Source organism: Carassius auratus, chromosome 23 (assembly GCF_003368295.1).
Source record: "Carassius auratus strain Wakin chromosome 23, ASM336829v1, whole genome shotgun sequence".
NCBI classification, from domain to species: Eukaryota; Metazoa; Chordata; class Actinopteri; order Cypriniformes; family Cyprinidae; genus Carassius; species Carassius auratus.
The window spans coordinates 19,532,400-19,550,223 of NC_039265.1; the positions used below are offsets into that span (position 1 = coordinate 19,532,400).

At 42.5% G+C, this 17,824-nt stretch overlaps 1 protein-coding gene across 1 annotated transcript; it reads left to right on the top strand.

The window, feature by feature from the left end:
• Positions 1 to 9,929: 9,929 nt before the first annotated feature.
• On the top strand, positions 9,930 to 13,676 carry LOC113041655 (cell surface glycoprotein 1-like). The gene is made up of 4 exons (XM_026200306.1): positions 9,930 to 10,029; positions 10,121 to 10,189; positions 10,593 to 10,709; positions 10,797 to 13,676. Exons 1-4 carry the CDS (start codon positions 9,966 to 9,968, stop codon positions 13,628 to 13,630), a joined length of 3,084 nt encoding a protein of 1,027 aa, XP_026056091.1. The 5' UTR covers positions 9,930 to 9,965; the 3' UTR covers positions 13,631 to 13,676.
• Positions 13,677 to 17,824: the final 4,148 nt, after the last annotated feature.

Consider the following 17,824-nt stretch of genomic DNA (forward strand, 5'->3'; position numbering starts at 1 on the left):
AGCCTAAAAATCCTTTTAATGGATTTGGATATTAAAAGCATATTAGTATGTTATGTGTATGCCAGGTTAAAGAGATGGGTCTTTAATCTAGATTTAAACTGCAAGAGTGTGTCTGCCTCCCGAACAATGTTAGGTAGGTTATTCCAGAGTTTAGGCGCCAAATAGGAAAAGGATCTGCCGCCCGCAGTTGATTTTGATATTCTAGGTATTATCAAATTGCCTGAGTTTTGAGAACGTAGCGGACGTAGAGGAGTATAATGTAAAAGGAGCTCATTCAAATACTGAGGTGCTAAACCATTCAGGGCTTTATAAGTAATAAACAATATTTTAAAATCTATACGATGTTTGATAGGGAGCCAGTGCAGTGTGGACAGGACCGGGCTAATATGGTCATACTTCCTGGTTCTAGTAAGAACTCTTGCTGCTGCATTTTGGACTAGCTGTAGTTTGTTTACCAAGCGTGCAGAACAACCACCCAATAAAGCATTACAATAGTCTAACCTTGAAGTCATAAATGCATGGATTAACATTTCTGCATTTGACATTGAGAGCATAGGCCGTAATTTAGATATATTTTTGAGATGGAAAAATGCAGTTTTACAAATGCTAGAAACGTGGCTTTCTAAGGAAAGATTGCGATCAAGTAGCACACCTAGGTTCCTAACTGATGACGAAGAATTGACAGAGCAACCATCAAGTCTTAGACAGTGTTCTAGGTTATTACAAGTAGAGTTTTTAGGACCTATGATTAACACCTCTGTTTTTTCTGAATTTAGCAGTAAGAAATTACTCGTCATCCAATTTTTTATATCGACTATGCATTCCATTAGTTTTTCAAATTGGTGTGTTTCACCGGGCTGCGAGGAAATATAGAGCTGCGTATCATCAGCATAACAGTGAAAGCTAACACCATGTTTCCTGATGATATCTCCCAAGGGTAAAATATAAAGCGTGAAGAGTAGCGGCCCTAGAACTGAGCCTTGAGGTACTCCATACTGCACTTGTGATCGATATGATACATCTTCATTCACTGCTACGAACTGATGGCGGTCATATAAGTACGATTTAAACCATGCTAATGCACTTCCACTGATGCCAACAAAGTGTTCAAGTCTATGCAAAAGAATGTTGTGGTCAATTGTGTCAAACGCAGCACTAAGATCCAATAAAACTAATAGAGAGATACACCCACGATCAGATGATAAGAGCAGATCATTTGTAACTCTAAGGAGAGCAGTTTCAGTACTATGATACGGCCTAAATCCTGACTGGAAATCCTCACATATACCATTTTTCTCTAAGAAGGAATATAATTGTGAGGATACCACCTTTTCTAGTATCTTGGACAGAAAAGGGAGATTCGAGATTGGTCTATAATTAACTAGTTCTCTGGGGTCAAGTTGTGGCTTTTTTATGAGAGGCTTAATAACAGCCAGTTTGAAGGTTTTGGGGACATATCCTAATGACAATGAGGAATTAATAATAGTCAGAAGAGGACCTATGACTTCTGGAAGCACCTCTTTTAAGAGCTTAGATGGTATAGGGTCTAACATACATGTTGTAAGTTTAGATGATTTAACAAGTTTATACAATTCTTCCTCTCCTATAGTAGAGAATGAGTGGAACTGTTCCTCAGGGGGTCTATAGTGCACTGTCTGATGCGAAACTGTAGCTGACGGCTGAATGGTTGCAATTTTATCTCTAATAGTATCGATTTTAGAAGTAAAGTAGTTCATAAAGTCATTACTGCTGTGGTGTTGGGAAATGTCAACACTTGTTGAGGCTTTATTTTTCGTTAATTTAGCCACTGTATTGAATAAATACCTGGGGTTATGTTTGTTTTCTTCTAAAAGAGAAGAAAAGTAATCAGATCTAGCAGTTTTTAATGCCTTTCTGTAGGATATGCTACTTTCCCGCCAAGCAATACGAAATACCTCTAGTTTTGTTTTCCTCCAGCTGCGCTCCATTTTTCGGGCTGCTCTCTTTAGGGTGCGAGTATGCTCATTATACCATGGTGTCAAACTGTTTTCCTTAACCTTTCTTAAGCGTAAAGGAGCAACTGTATTTAAAGTGCTAGAAAAGAGAGAGTCCATAGTTTCTGTTACATCATCAAGTTGTTCTGAGGTTTTGGATATGCTAAGGAATTCGGATACATCAGGAAGATAACTTAAAAAGCAGTCTTTTGTGGTAGAAGGGATGGTTCTTCGATACTTGTAACAAGAAGTAGAATTTACAATTTTGGCTATATGAAGTTTACACAGAACTAAATAATGATCTGAGATATCATCACTTGGCTGAATAATTTCAACACTATCAACATCAATTCCATGTGACAGTATTAAATCTAGAGTATGATTTCGACAATGAGTAGGTCCTGAAACGTGTTGTCTAACACCAATAGAGTTCAGAAATCACCAACTATTAAGACTTTATCTGCAGCCAGAACTAACTCGGATGTAAAATCACCAAACTCTTTAATAAAGTCTGTATGGGGCCCTGGTGGCCTGTATACAGTAGCCAGTACAAACATAACAGGGGATTTATCATTAACATTGGTTTCTCTGGATAATGTTATATGAAGCACCATTACTTCAAACAAGTTATACTTGAAGCCTGCCCTCTGAGAAATCCTGAAAACATTATTATAAATTGAAGCAACTCCTCCCCCTTTGCCTTTTAGACGCGGCTCGTGTTTATAACAATAATCTTGGGGGGTGGACTCATTTAAAATAATGTAATCATCAGGTTTTAGCCAGGTTTCTGTCAAGCAGAGCACATCTATATTATGATCAGTTATCATATTATTTACAAAAAGTGTTTTCGTAGAAATGGATCTGATATTCAATAAGCCAATCTTTATCATTTGTTTATCCATATTGCATTTGTTTTTTATTTGTTGAACCTCAATTAAATTGTTAACCTTAACTTGGTTTGGACGTTTTTTGTATTTTCTAGTTCGTGGAACAGACACAGTCTCTATAGTGTGATATCTAGGTGAAAGAGTCTCTATGTGCTGAGAATTAACTGACCTCTGTGACGGGAGGCAGCTAGCAGACGGTCGGTTTAGCCAGTCTGTCTGCTTCCTGACCTGGGCCCCAGTTAGTCAAGTATAAACACTAAGACTATTTGCCATATTTCTAGACAGAAGAGTGGCGCCACCCCAGGAGGGATGAAGACCATCTCTTTTAAACAGGTCAGGTCTGCCCCAAAAGCTCGTCCAATTGTCTATATAACCTATGTTATTCTGTGGGCACCACTTAGACATCCAGCCATTGAGTGATGACAATCTGCTATGCATCTCGTCACCACGGTAAGCAGGGAGGGGACCAGAGCATATTACAGTGTCTGACATCGTGCTTGCAAGTTCACACACCTCTTTAAAGTTATTTTTAGTGATCTCCGACTGGCGAACATCATTAGTGCCGGCATGAATAACAATCTTACTGTATTTACGTTTAGCATTAGCCAGCACTTTTAAATTTGCCAAGATGTCAGGCGCTCTGGCTCCTGGTAAACATTTGACTATGGTGGCTGGTGTCTCTATATTCACGTTCCGTACAATAGAATCACCAATAACTAGAGCACTTTCATCAGGTTTCTCAGTGGGTGCATCACTGAGTGGGGAGAACCTGTTTAATGTTTTGATCGGAACAGAAGAGCGGTGTTTTGACCCACGACTACGCTGCCTCACCGTCACCCAGTTGCCCTGCTGCAGGGGCTCTGCTGGAACCGGACAATGTACAGGAATCCCTGAGCTAGACGCATCCAAAGCCGTATCTAGAGCCCTAACATTCTTACTGTCCTCAATTAAAGTTTGGATGCGTGTCTCTAATTCTGAAATCTTCTCTGTCAGCCTAACTGTTTCCCTGCATTTATCACATGTGAATCCCTCATCAGCGACAGAGATAGATAAACTGTACATGTGGCAAGAGGTGCAAATAACAATTGTAGGAGAAGCCATTACTCACCGTGCTTGATGAAATATTCTTACTGCGGTTGTTTGATCCGGTTTGATGCATAATAGGCCGCAGATTAGATGAGTTTGCCCTTCGGCTTGAGAAGGTCTTAGACTTTCTATCACGTGATAAAACTGAAATAGAGAAAGCTACAGCTAAGCTATAGAGAAGGCACACTGGGTTCCCGCTTGTTCTGTAAGCATTTGTGAATGTTGCTGTTATTATAGCGGGGACCCGACACATATCACTGAGAGCTGTTTTCAGTTGTTTTTGGTTCACCTTCAGCAGATAGAGGGTTTGGGCCCTGGCGTTGTGGCAGCGGTCGGAGAGCTCTCATAGGAACAGGGCCCACAGGCTTTGGTGGTTGGGGGGCCCGCCGTTTTTCAGTTGATATCTGCGGGCTAGCAGCAAATGAGTGAGAGAGTTTAGTCCCAACACACACCAATTCCTCCATTTTCTGTGGGAAGCACAGAAGTGGAGATGCTGGAGAGAGTGATAATGTGTCTGGTGAGATGGGCTGTGTCTCTGGTGTTTCCGGTGGCTGTGATGTGTTGTCCTGGCTTCCCTGGATGTTTTCCAGAAAGTCGTACTTGGGTGGTGAATCTTGTAGCTGTTTTGATACATCACAGTCAGTCTGTGAGGAGCTCTGTGGGCATGGCTCAGCAGGGATAGTGTCTATCAGCAGTGATTGTTTTGGCTGCATGGTGTTATCAGTGTCCTTGTGGGATATGTCAACCACACAATGACTTGGACCGGGTGTGTGTGTGCTGAATGGATTGACACACTCTGCTGAAGGATGACGAAGGGAGAAGTAGATATTGTCCTTAAACACTCTTGCACCAAGTTTGTTAGGGTGGAGGCCATCTGGTTTAAACAGTTGTCTATGGCCCCAGAAAAGATTGAAGTTGTCGATGAAATTTACTCCTTTTATATTACAAGATCTTTGTAGCCATGTGTTCAGCCCAAGCAACCGTGAAAACATATTTGTTGAATGTAGGCAGTTGTTTTCCCGTCTCCGGAATCTAAGCTGCTGGCAGTGGGGGGCAGAGTCTTCTTTTTGTAGTATTATTCCAGTCCCAAAGAGATTTTAGTTTTAACGTTTGTGCCAAAAATCTGTTGATTCGAGCACTGTGCTGACCTGCTGAAGTAAAAATCTTAGAAAAATCAGGGAAAAGTATAGAAATAAGAAGCAAAGCACAGAGCAGTAAGCAGGAACGTCTGAACAGTTGCAAAGCCGGAAGCAAGCACTAGTGTAAATAATGTTCATATGTTCATAGTTCTGCCTATAGTGTACATACACTTTTGCATAATCCATCTGTATAATATGTTTATAGTACACCTATCTGTATTTCATGCTGATAATATTTAAAATCTGTAAATTATGTCCACAATATTGCCTTATCTGTATAGGTATTTTATATATTGTAGACCTTGCATATTCTGTACTTACTGCTTATTGCACTTCTGGTTAGATGCTAACTGCATTTCATTGCCTTGTACCTTACATGAGCAATGACAATAAATTTCAATCTAATCTAATCTAATCTCGTTTTACATGTATGTGGAAGCCATCTTAAACACATTCCAGTCAGTGGTGTTCAAACAACTTGTATTTTTGGGAACACACTCTTGAAGTCTGCATGGTTGAAATCCCCAGCTAAGATGAGAAAAGCATCAGGGTGTGGTGTCTGCTGCTCACTGATGTGCTGGTACAGTTCATTCAGTGCCTAATTCCTGTTGCTGTTGTTGGAGCTGGGAGGGATGTATACAGCAACAAGCAGTATGGCTGTATATTCCCAAGGTAGATAGAACGGCCGGGACTTAATGATCATAAACTCCACCAGGGGTAAGCAGTGTTCGCAGTCCACAAAAGCATAGCCACACTGCGCATGATGTAAACACAAAGCCCACCCCCCACGAGTCTTACTTCCCTTGACGAGAACTCTGTGCGTTCGATAGCATGTTAGCTGGTCAAGATGAATAGCACAGTCTGCTATGCTGTTGCTGAGCCATGTTTCCGTGAACACAAAAACACAACAGTCTCACGTGCGACTCACTGCACAACAGTCTCAGCGGCTCACTGCAAAGACAAAAATTGCAAAAACACTTTTCTGATGGGAGAGAGAGCAGCGACGGCATGTGCACGCACTTTCATCTTGATATGTGACAGTAGGTGGGACATACATCACTCTAACAATTTCAAAAGGATTTAAGGATCTATTCTAAAACTTTGTCTACCTTTTGTGACAAAAAATGGAAATTTTTCCTATCATTTTCGATTAATTATGTACTCCTTTTGTATGAATGACTGCTTCAGTGCAGTGTGGCATGGGGGCGATAAGCCTGTGGCAATGCTGAGGCGTTAATGCAGCCAAGGTTGCATGATAGCAGCATTCAACTTCTCTGTCTTGTATGTCAGATGTTACCTATCTTCCTCTTCACAATACCCAATAGATTATCTGTAAGGTTCAGGTCAGGTGAGTTGGCTGGCCAATCAAGCCCTGTAATATCATGATCATCAAACCACTTGGAAGTTGTTTTGGCACCGTGGACAGGTGCTAAAGTCCTACTGGAAGAGGAAATCAGCATCTCCATAGAGCTTGTCAGTTGACGAAAGCATAAAGTGCTCCAAAATCCTCTGGTGTCAGGGTTTGGTAAGGGAGGAACTCAAGTGCAGACAGGATTCTCAACACGAAGGGTTTATTTACAAAAAGGGGAAAAACAAAACCCACGAGGGGGAAAAACACTGAATAGGGTAAAGACTAAATAACTAAACAGAACTGGGCTGACCAGATAACAAGGACTCTAAACACTTACTATAAACAAACACTCACGGTAATACAAATACTTTTTCAGGAACAAATAGAGACACTCACGATATGGTAAACAATCACAAGTAGGAACAATCACAAATGTGGAACAATATCAGTGGAACAGTTTGAGGAAACAATGAACCGACGAAAGACAGAGCACACTAGGAGATCTAAATAGGGGAACAATTAAGACACGACAAGTGGCACAGATAGGACAATCACGACAAGACTAGGATAACAAGGGGGGCGGGGCAAAGGAACGAGACAACACAAGCACATGGCCCAAAGACAAGGCCATGTTCTTGTACACAAAACACGGGTCTGTCATGATCCTGCCTCTAGGCTAGAGAAAAGTCAGGACATGATGGCAGGACCATGACACTCTGGTAGACGGCTGCATTGACTTTGGACTTGATAAAGCACAATGGAGCAACACCAGCAGACATCACGGCACCCCAAATCATCACTTAAGTCAAAAACTTCACACTGGACTTTTGGATTCTTTGCCTCTCCAGTCTTCATCCAGACACCATACCTTGATTTCCAAATAAAATGCTAAATTAACTTTTATCTGAAGAGGAATGTGGACCACTGAGTAACAGTCCAGTTATTTTTCTCCTTACCCCAAGTGAGATGCTTCTGAGGTTTTTTTCTGGTTCAGGAGTGGCTTGGTTCTATGAATGTGACAGTTGTAGCTCTTTTCCTGAAGACATCTAAGTGTGGTGACTCTTGATGTGCTGACTCCGTCTTCAGTCCACTCCTTGTGAAGCTTTCCCAAGTTCTTGAATTGGCTTTTCCTGACAATCTTCCCAAGGATGTGGTCATCCCTGTTGTTTGTGCACCTTTACTACCACACTTTTCCTTCCAGACAACTTTCTATGAATATATTTTGATACAGCACTCTGTGAACAGCCAGCCCTTTCAGCAATGACCTACTGTGACTTACCTTCCTTGTGGAGGGTGTCGAATTGGGGCAGCTGTGGCCTAATGGTTAGAGAGTTTACCTTGTAACCCAAAGGTTGCAGGTTCGAGTCTCGGTGCTGGCAGAAGTTGTAGGTGGGAGGGAGTTAATGAACAGTGCTCTCTTCCTCCCTCAATACCAACCAATGGCTGAAGTCCCCTTGAGCAAGGCACTGAACCCCCAGTTGCTCCCTGGGGACTGGATCTATAGCTGCCCACTGCTCCAGGTGTGTGTTCATGGTGTGTTCACTTCTCACTGCTGTGTGTATGTTCACTGTGTGTTCACTTCTCACTGCTGTTTGTGTGCCTGCACTTGGATGGGTTAAATGCAGAGCATGGGTATGGGTCCAAGTATGGGTTACCATACTTGGCAAATGTCACGACTTTCAATTTCATGATCGGCTTCTGGACAACTGCCAAAATTTAGACTGAACAGAGATGACATCACTGAATTCAATGATGAACTGCCTTTAACTGTCATTTTGCATTATTGACACTCTGTTTTCCTAATTAATGTTGTTCAGTTGCTTTAATGCAATCCTTTTTGTTTAAAGCGCTATATAAATAAAGGTGACTTGACTTGACAAAATGCATTAGCTAGTTTCAGCTATTTCTATGATGAGAATGTACTGTAGTCATATATGCATCAGTTTGTCTGAGATCATATTTCTGACCTGCTTTTACAGATGCTAAATATAAGCAGACTATAGATGTACAGATGCTCATCACAGTATAAACACAGCATCACAGTTCATCACTTAACTTTGTACTTCACTCAGGATGTAAAGACACACAGGAGTAACTGATTATTTCTTTTAACGTACTACACATTTCTTTTAATATTTCTATGCTTTGTAGTAACCAATAGAAGCTGAAGGAATGGCAAAGACATTACTCAGACACCTGTGAACACTGAGCAGTAAATCATCTTTATTATACCTTAGACTGGACTAGGGAGGATTAGAGACTATGAGAAAGTAAGTTCAAGTAAAATGTTAGACCTATACTAATAGATACTTGTATATTATTTGCTCTTTACAGGTGCAGAAATAAAAGCTCCCCCAAAAAAGATGTCACCGGATTAGATGTGGAAAGACATGTTACATCCCTGTAACCATAAATCCTGAGCAATTTGAAAATGGGCAACAACCAAGGAAAAGAACCCATTGTTTCACTTAAAAATGATAATAAATAAATAAAAGTACAAAATGGTTTTAATTTTAAAACTCTGCCATTTACTAATGTGTTGTTCAAAACACTAAGTTTTGGACTACCTTTACAATAAGGTATCATTAGTTAACATTAGTAAATGTTGAAATTAACATTAAATATCAATAAGCAATACATTTGTTGGATACTGAACTGATTCTGTGCTAATGTTATGAGCGTGGGTAAACCGAAGGCTTGAATCGAGGGCAATCATCGCCAATGACGTCATTACATCGAGCGCAAAAGAACCGGTGAACCATTTTCTTCAACGGGTTTATTGAATCGAACTGTCCAAAAGAAGTACTGGTGATCCGAATACCTCTACAACCGGTTCTTGACTGTTTGCCATAGTGGATTGATTTGTTCCATGATCGACCTTAAGGGCTGCTTAAGAATAAACGTGCACATCAAATGATCTTGATTCACTGAACTTAAATTGGCGTTTACGAAACTGCTTTAGTCACAATTGATTTCTGAGGTTATTATAAGATTTGGACTTTAATCCTTGCTTTTCTTAGCATCTTCAATGTAGCAGCCCCCCGCTTTCTAGAATACCCCCCCCCCGATAGTTTCCAAAACAGTGCTCTGGATTAACTAAGTTGTGACATTACTAACTTGATTATTTCTTAACACTTTGGTAGTTGGCCCTTTTTGTATTTATCTATTCAAATGTTGTCACTTTAATTCATCTTCATTGCTATTGTGGCAGATAAATGCTCCTACATTTCCACCACCCTTCATATTGTAGGAGAAACAGTATTGACCATGTTGATTAATTAAGTATATTCAAGTAATATTAACTTCTAAAAATCAAATAATATTGACATCTGTGAACATTTTGAAAATCACAATAGTAAATTCTCAACCAACCAATGTCTGCAGGAGAATGTTAACGGGTGATCCTCTACTAATTTCACTTTAATGAGGGACCCAGGTGATGAAAATTTGTGTTACTTTAAAAACCCCTAAATCAACACTTGTTTTAGAGAGCAGTGTTAGATTGTTGAATGTTTAGACTTTTCTGACAATGGCAGTATCAAATCTGATGGTGTTGGTGTTGGTGTTTTTGTGTTCTCAACTGGTGCTCAATGGTAAGGTTGTTCCCACCTTGATATAGTATTTTAAACTTGTTCATATATATATATATAATTTTTTTTTAATGTAACCTTATATTGTCTTAAGGATTTTCTTCTCCGATTGGGCTTCCTTTACACCAGACTGGTAGTGATCAAATGCTTGTGGAAAAGAAAGGTTTGTAGATCTGTGTAATCTTGGCAGTCTTTTAAATAAGTAGTTGACTTTAATGGGGCATACTGCATTCCTGTAATATTAGTGAAACAACTTTGTCACAATACAGTGTGTTTGTCAAATCCCCTTTATTTGTATAGTGCTTTAAACAATGTATTGCGTCAAAGCAACTGAACATTCATTAGTAAAACCGTGTGTCAGTGCAAAATTACCTTTTTAAAGGCAGTTCATTGACATCCTGTTTAAATGGTGTCTGTGCAGTCCTATGTAATCAAGTCAATGATATCCCTGTAAGTGAAGTGACCATGTGTCTTGGGGTGTTTAAATTCAAACTATCTCTTAATATTTTGAATGTGACTTGAGTATTGTAATCGTCGTACTCCAGTTCTTGCCTCTTATCTTCCAGAAGTTCCCTTGTCCTGTCCTTCTGCAAGCCAAAATCTAAACCCACCAGTGGTAGCACAATGCAACTTTGCTGTTCTGTTGTCTCTGAAAAATGCATCTGGGCTAGTTATCCAAAAGGGTAATTTTATTTTTTGGGATGATGCTTTACCATGAGGGAAAAACGGTTTCATATTGCCTGACATGTGTTGCACTAAATTTTCTGTAGGTATTGATGTGAAGAATTTGTCTGAGTCCGGCCCTCTCCCTGTCAAGGGGTCTGGCACTCAACCCACTAAGATTGATGGTGAGGACTCCAACACTCTCCCAGTTGTGGAATCCAGCCCCCAGCCTTCCAAGGAACCCAGCACTATCCCAGCTCGGGGACCTTGCTTTCGGCATGCTGAAAAATCCAGCCTCAAGCCTGCGGAATCCACTGTAGTCCCAGATGCTGGGTTTAATCATCTGCCTGTTGAGACAAGACCCCTGTTTGCTAAGGAACCCAGCACTATCCCAACTGGGGGACCTTACACTCTGCCTGCTGAGAAATCCAGCCCCCAGCCTTCCAAGGAACCCAGCACTATCCCAGCTGGGGGATCTAATGCTCTGCCTGCTGAGAAATCCAGCCCCCAGCCTTCCAAGGAACCCAGCACTATCCCAGCCAGCCCTCAGCCTTCCGAGGAACCCAGCACTATCCCAGCCAGCCCTCAGCCTTCCAAGGAACCCAGCACTATCCCAGCTGGGGGATCTAATGCTCTGCCTGCTGAGAAATCCAGCCCCCAGCCTTCCAAGGAACCCAGCACTATCCCAGCCAGCCCCCAGCCTTTCAAGGAACCCAGCACTATCCCAGCTGGGGGATCTAATGCTCTGCCTGCTGAGAAATCCAGCCCTCAGCCTTCCAAGGAACCCAGCACTATCCCAGCTGGGGGATCTAATGCTCTGCCTGCTGAGAAATCCAGCCCCCAGCCTTCCAAGGAACCCAGCACTATCCCAGCTGGGGGATCTAATGCTCTGCCTGCTGAGAAATCCAGCCCTCAACCTTCCAAGGAACCCAGCACTATCCCAGCTGGGGGATCTAATGCTCTGCCTGCTGAGAAATCCAGCCCCCAGCCTTTCAAGGAACCCAGCACTATCCCAGCTGGGGGCTCTAATGCTCTGCCTGCTGAGAAATCCAGCCCTCAGCCTTCCAAGGAACCCAGCACTATCCCAGCTGGGGGACCTAATGCTCTGCCTGCTGAGAAATCCAGCCCCAAGCCTGCAGAATCCACTGTAGTCCCAGATGTTGGGTTTAATCATCTGCCTGTTGAGACTAGCCCCCTGTTTGCCAAGGAACCCAGCACTATCCCAGCCAGCCCCCAGCCTTCCAAAGAACCCAGAACACTCCCAGCTGGGGGACCTAACGCTCTGCCTGCTGAGAAATCCAGCCCCCAGCCTTCCAAGGAACCCAGCACTATCCCAGCCAGCCCCCAGCCTTTCAAGGAACCCAGCACTATCCCAGCTGGGGGATCTAATGCTCTGCCTGCTGAGAAATCCAGCCCCCAGCCTTCCAAGGAACCCAGCACTATCCCAGCTGGGGGATCTAATGCTCTGCCTGCTGAGAAATCCAGCCCTCAACCTTCCAAGGAACCCAGCACTATCCCAGCTGGGGGATCTAATGCTCTGCCTGCTGAGAAATCCAGCCCCCAGCCTTCCAAGGAACCCAGCACTATCCCAGCTAGCCCTCAGCCTTCCAAGGAACCCAGCACTATCCCAGCCAGCCCTCAGCCTTCCAAGGAACCCAGCACTATCCCAGCTGGGGGATCTAATGCTCTGCCTGCTGAGAAATCCAGCCCCCAGCCTTCCAAGGAACCCAGCACTATCCCAGCTGGGGGATCTAATGCTCTGCCTGCTGAGAAATCCAGCCCTCAGCCTTCCAAGGAACCCAGCACTATCCCAGCTGGGGGATCTAATGCTCTGCCTGCTGAGAAATCCAGCCCCCAGCCTTCCAAGGAACCCAGCACTATCCCAGCTAGCCCTCAGCCTTCCAAGGAACCCAGCACTATCCCAGCCAGCCCTCAGCCTTCCAAGGAACCCAGCACTATCCCAGCTGGGGGATCTAATGCTCTGCCTGCTGAGAAATCCAGCCCCCAGCCTTCCAAGGAACCCAGCACTATCCCAGCCAGCCCCCAGCCTTTCAAGGAACCCAGCACTATCCCAGCTGGGGGATCTAATGCTCTGCCTGCTGAGAAATCCAGCCCTCAGCCTTCCAAGGAACCCAGCACTATCCCAGCTGGGGGACCTAATGCTCTGCCTGCTGGGAAAACCAGCCCTCAGCCTTCCAAGGAACCCAGCACTATCCCAGCCAGCCTTCAGCCTTCCAAGGAACCAAACACTATCCCAGCCAGCCCCCAGCCTTCCAAAGAACCCAGCACTATCCCAGCTGGGGGACCTAATGCTCTGCCTGCTGCGAAATCCAGCCCCAAGCCTGCAGAATCCACTGTAGTCCCAGATGTTGGGTTTAATCATCTGCCTGTTGAGACTAGCCCCCTGTTTGCCAAGGAACCCAGCACTATCCCAGCCAGCCCCCAGCCTTCCAAAGAACCCACCACACTCCCAGCTGGGGGACCTAACGCTCTGCCTTCTGAGAAATCCAGCCCCCAGCCTTCCAAGGAACCCAGCACTATCCCAGCCAGCCCTCAGCCTTCCAAGGAACCCAGCACTATCCCAGCTGGGGGATCTAATGCTCTGCCTGCTGAGAAATCCAGCCCCCAGCCTTCCAAGGAACCCAGCACTATCCCAGCCAGCCTTCAGCCTTCCAAGGAACCCAGCACTATCCCAGCTGGGGGACCTAACGCTCAGCCTGCTGAGAAATCCAGCCCCCAGCCTTCCAAAGGACCAAGCACTGTCCCAGCTGGGGGACCTGGATCCAGCCCCCATCCAGTTGTGGAGTCCAGTGCTCTACACACCCCAGAGTGTAGTCCTTACCATTCAAAGGGGTCCCTCCCTCCATGTGTCATTTCCTGTCTGCTTGAACCAAAGTGTATTAATGCACTGAAGTCTTTTATTGGCATTGATCCTCTGTAAATGTGGCATTTTTAAGGCAATAAAACCACTCATCTTTCTGGTAAAATGGTTCTTTTATTTTTTCCTTTGTAAGGATGGGCATAGTACATTTAAATAATTGGGATTAAGTAATTCTAGGGTTCCACTATTAGGTTAGTTTTAATCAGAACCTTGAGGTTGACCAACTTTGCGTTCTCCCTGTGTCATCCCTGTGATTGGATTGCATTTGGATGAAGAGCATTTGCGTATCTAGTCTCAGTATGGCAGCTGCAGTGGATGGATAGACCACCAAAATGCGAATTAGCAATCTAGGGATGAGGTGACCAGACATCACAGAGTCACAATTGGTCAATTAATTCAAGTTAGTGAAACTAAAACCATATAAGACTAAAATGTGACCAATACTATTAAGCATTTTCATTTCAAGATTAAGACTAAATCAAAAATCCCTGTCAAAATTAACACTGCACAGTATGAAAGTTCTTATTGTTTCCTGTGATCATTTAGACAAGTGTACTCAATTGTGCAGTCAAGTCCAAAACTGATAGAAGGTTTAAAAGTCTACTGAACCCAATCTAAACTGGGTTGGATTTGTTTGGTTTTGCAAACTCTGAAAAACTAATTTATAGAGGCATTTGTTCAACACACTTGAAGACATGAGATGCCTCACACAAACAACCAGTCGATGACTAGCTTTAACTCAGAGAATCAGTGGAAAGCATTCGGATTTACGGATTTACAGTTTTTTTCAACTGTTTACACACAAAATTATTACTTGTCACACAATTTCTAAAACCTGACACTCAAACACCAGAACCATACACTAAATCTGCAAAACCATACCCACATTTTTGGCCTTTTACTCAGTTTTCAATTTCGTTAAACACTTTTTGAAAAACACAACACACAATTTTCTATGCAACACACAAAAATCTGACAGGAAGTTTCTTGATTTCCTTTTATAAACACAACCAATCAAAATGCCACAATAATTCATCAGCGCCTCACACTAACTCCTCACATGTGCAAACACTTGTTGCTTTACTTAACAACAACCAATCATAACTTTACTAGTGGCCTATAAATAAGCCAAAGGTCAAGTAATAGCTTTTGGACAATGGATGCAAACAATGCAGACAGAGTAAGAGGAGTTGGAGGGAAAGCCAGAGGACGAGTTCGACTAAGAGGAGTTGGAAGGGGAGCAAGGGGAGGAAGAGGACAAGTCAGAAATTGTGGAGGACAAGGAACAAGAAGAGTGGTCTCGATCGAGATTAGGGCTACAGTAGTCGATCATGTGATAAACCATGGTTTAACGATGAGAGAGGCTGGACTGAGAGTCAAGCCTAATTTGAGTAGACTTACTGTGGCCGGTATAATTCGAACCTTTAGAAATGAGAACCGGTATGTAACAATCTAATGTATTGTAACACATGTTCTAATGTACACATAATGGCTTTTTTACCATAACAAACAATAGGCCTATACTATAATACATATATTTTACTGTAGTACCCTTGCATTCATTTACCACAGTGCATTGCATTGGTCAGAGTTTGGTAAGGTATCAAGAGAGAATCTAGCATGTGACGTGGATGATGTATGTTGGCCGGACCCAGCCAGGAGGAGAGATGGAGCCTAGATACACCCAACCATCTCCACACGCAAGCACACACATTATCTTTGGTTTTACACTACAGGCTACAACACTAGATATTTTTGATGTTTTTTTTCTTTTCAAACTGCGTACACTAATACTACATTTACAACCACAAAGAGCAAAAAAATAAAGCTTGGTTTCAATTTAGCTTTTGTTTTTACTTTATATATTCAACATCTCTCTCCCAATAACATTCAATCATGTACATGTGAGCTTTTAAAAGAAAAGCTTTAGGTTTTGAATAACCGTGTATATGACCTAATAAAAAATATAACCTTATGGTAAAGGTGTTTACAATGGAAGACAAAAGTTTGCTTTTGAAATATGTTTGTGATATTTTGACTGTGGTGTTTCATTTTGAAAGAGATGTGAGGCATTTTGCATCTTGTGTGTGCAATTCTTGAATTAGTGTGTTAAGTTTGGAAAAAAAGAGGAAAACTTTGGAAAATGTAAGCAGTTGAAAAAAAAAACTGTAAATAGCACATGAACAGCTTGTTTTTCTGTATTAGAACTGGATTCTGCTGGTAGTCTCAAACTGCAGTCGAGCACCTTACAAGAAAACTGTATAACTTAAAGAATCTAAAATTGGCATTCGGATAGAAGAAAGAACCTGAGGTATGAGAAGAGAGAATTGGATTTCAAATGTAACAGCTGCACTAGCTGTACCAGGTCTAGACCTTGGTTTCTCAGAAGGAAGAATGCGAAGGTAATCAGAGAGGGATGAACTATGTTCCAAGGGATCACTAAGTTTCTCAGGTTTGGAACATGGTTTCTTAGTGGTGACAGAGGAACTGGGTTGTAGCGGTATACTTGATTTCTCAGATGGGTGGGAGGAACTGTGTTCAACAGGAGCACTAGGTTGTTCAGCTTTAGAGTTGGTTTTCCCAGAGGGAAGAGCACTTGACTTCTCAGTTGGGGAGGAACTTGGTTCTATGGTGAGCGCTAGATTTCTCAGGTTTAGAAGTGTGTTCTGTGGGAGCAATGGAATGTTCAGGTTTAGAACTGGGTTTCTCAGAGAGAGAGGTGAACTGAGTAAATGAATGGTCCTGTGGTTGATGGTTTTATCATGTGGTGTCAGAATACTTTCTTAAATCTTAATGTTTTTAAAACTAAGGAGATGACTATTGATTTTAACCCAAGGAGGAAATCTATTTAGTATAAGCAAACAAGCATTTATGGAGTGGGTATAGAGAGTGTTGAACAGTACAAGTATTTGGGTATGGTTTTGGATATCAAATTGTCCTTTTCTCCAAATACTGATGTTTTGTGTAAGACGGGACTGCAAAGATTGTATTCCTCATGGAAACTAGGGTCATTTCATGTGGATTAAACATTGAGGTTCATGTACTACAGATCCTATATTGAGTCACTGTAATCTTTTTCACTGTTGTGCTGGTTTAATTCTCTAAATGTGAAAAATAAGAATTGTCTTGAGAGGACTGTAAACCAGGGAAGTATGACTTTTGGGAAACGCACCCCAGGTTAGGTTCACAGAGTAAGTTACCATGGTAACGGACTCTGAAGGTACCTCTCTTTCAGAATCTTTCAGAAACAGGCTTGACTTAACTTGCTTTTGCAAACCTCCCAAGTTACCCTCATTTCAGGGTTAGCAGAGTTTTCACTTAACCTCCCTTCTGAAACCTTTATTTTATATAGTGCTTTAAACAAAATACATTGCGCCAAAGCACTGAACAACATTCATTTGGAAAACAGTGTCTCAATAATGCAAAATGATAGTTAAAGGCAGTTCATCATTGAATTCAGTGATGTCATCTCTGTTCAGTTAAATAGTGTCTGTTTTAATTTGCAATCAAGTCAATGATATCGCTGTAGATGAAGTGACCCCAACTAAGCAAGCCAGAGGTGACAGCGGCAAGGAACCGAAACTCCATCGGTGACAGAATGGAGAAAAAAACCTTGGGAGAAACCAGGCTCAGTTGGGGTCAGTTCTCCTCTGACCGGACGAAACCAGTAGTTCAATTCCAGACTGCAGCAAAGTCAGATTGTGCAGAAGAATCATCTGTTTCCTGTGGTCTTGTCCTGGTGCTCCTCTGAGACAAGGTCTTTACAGGGGATCTGTATCTGGGGCTCTAGTTGTCCTGGTCTCCGCTGTCTTTCAGGGCAGTAGAGGTCCTTTCTAGGTGCTGATCCACCATCTGGTCTGGATACGTACTGGATCCGGGTGACTGCAGTGACCCTCTGATCTGGACACAGACTGGATCTGGTGGCCACGGTGAAACCCCAGATCATGAGCCGCTTGAACAATACAGTGATTTATTATTTGAATTTCTTTAAAAAAGCACTTTACACTTTCCAGAACTAATTAGGAAAATAGTGTCAATAAGTGCAAAATGACAATAGCAAAGTTCATAATTCAGTTCATAATTTGCATCAATTTTGTCTAAACCCCTCTACTTTAGCTCGTACACATCTGCCATGCGGGATTTTTTTCCATGCATGAAGCTCTGAACTGAATCATTCACTAAAAAAAGCAATGGATTGTGTACAATATTAGCCATAGGAGTGTGCACAGATCCTCACTTCAAAAATCATCCTGA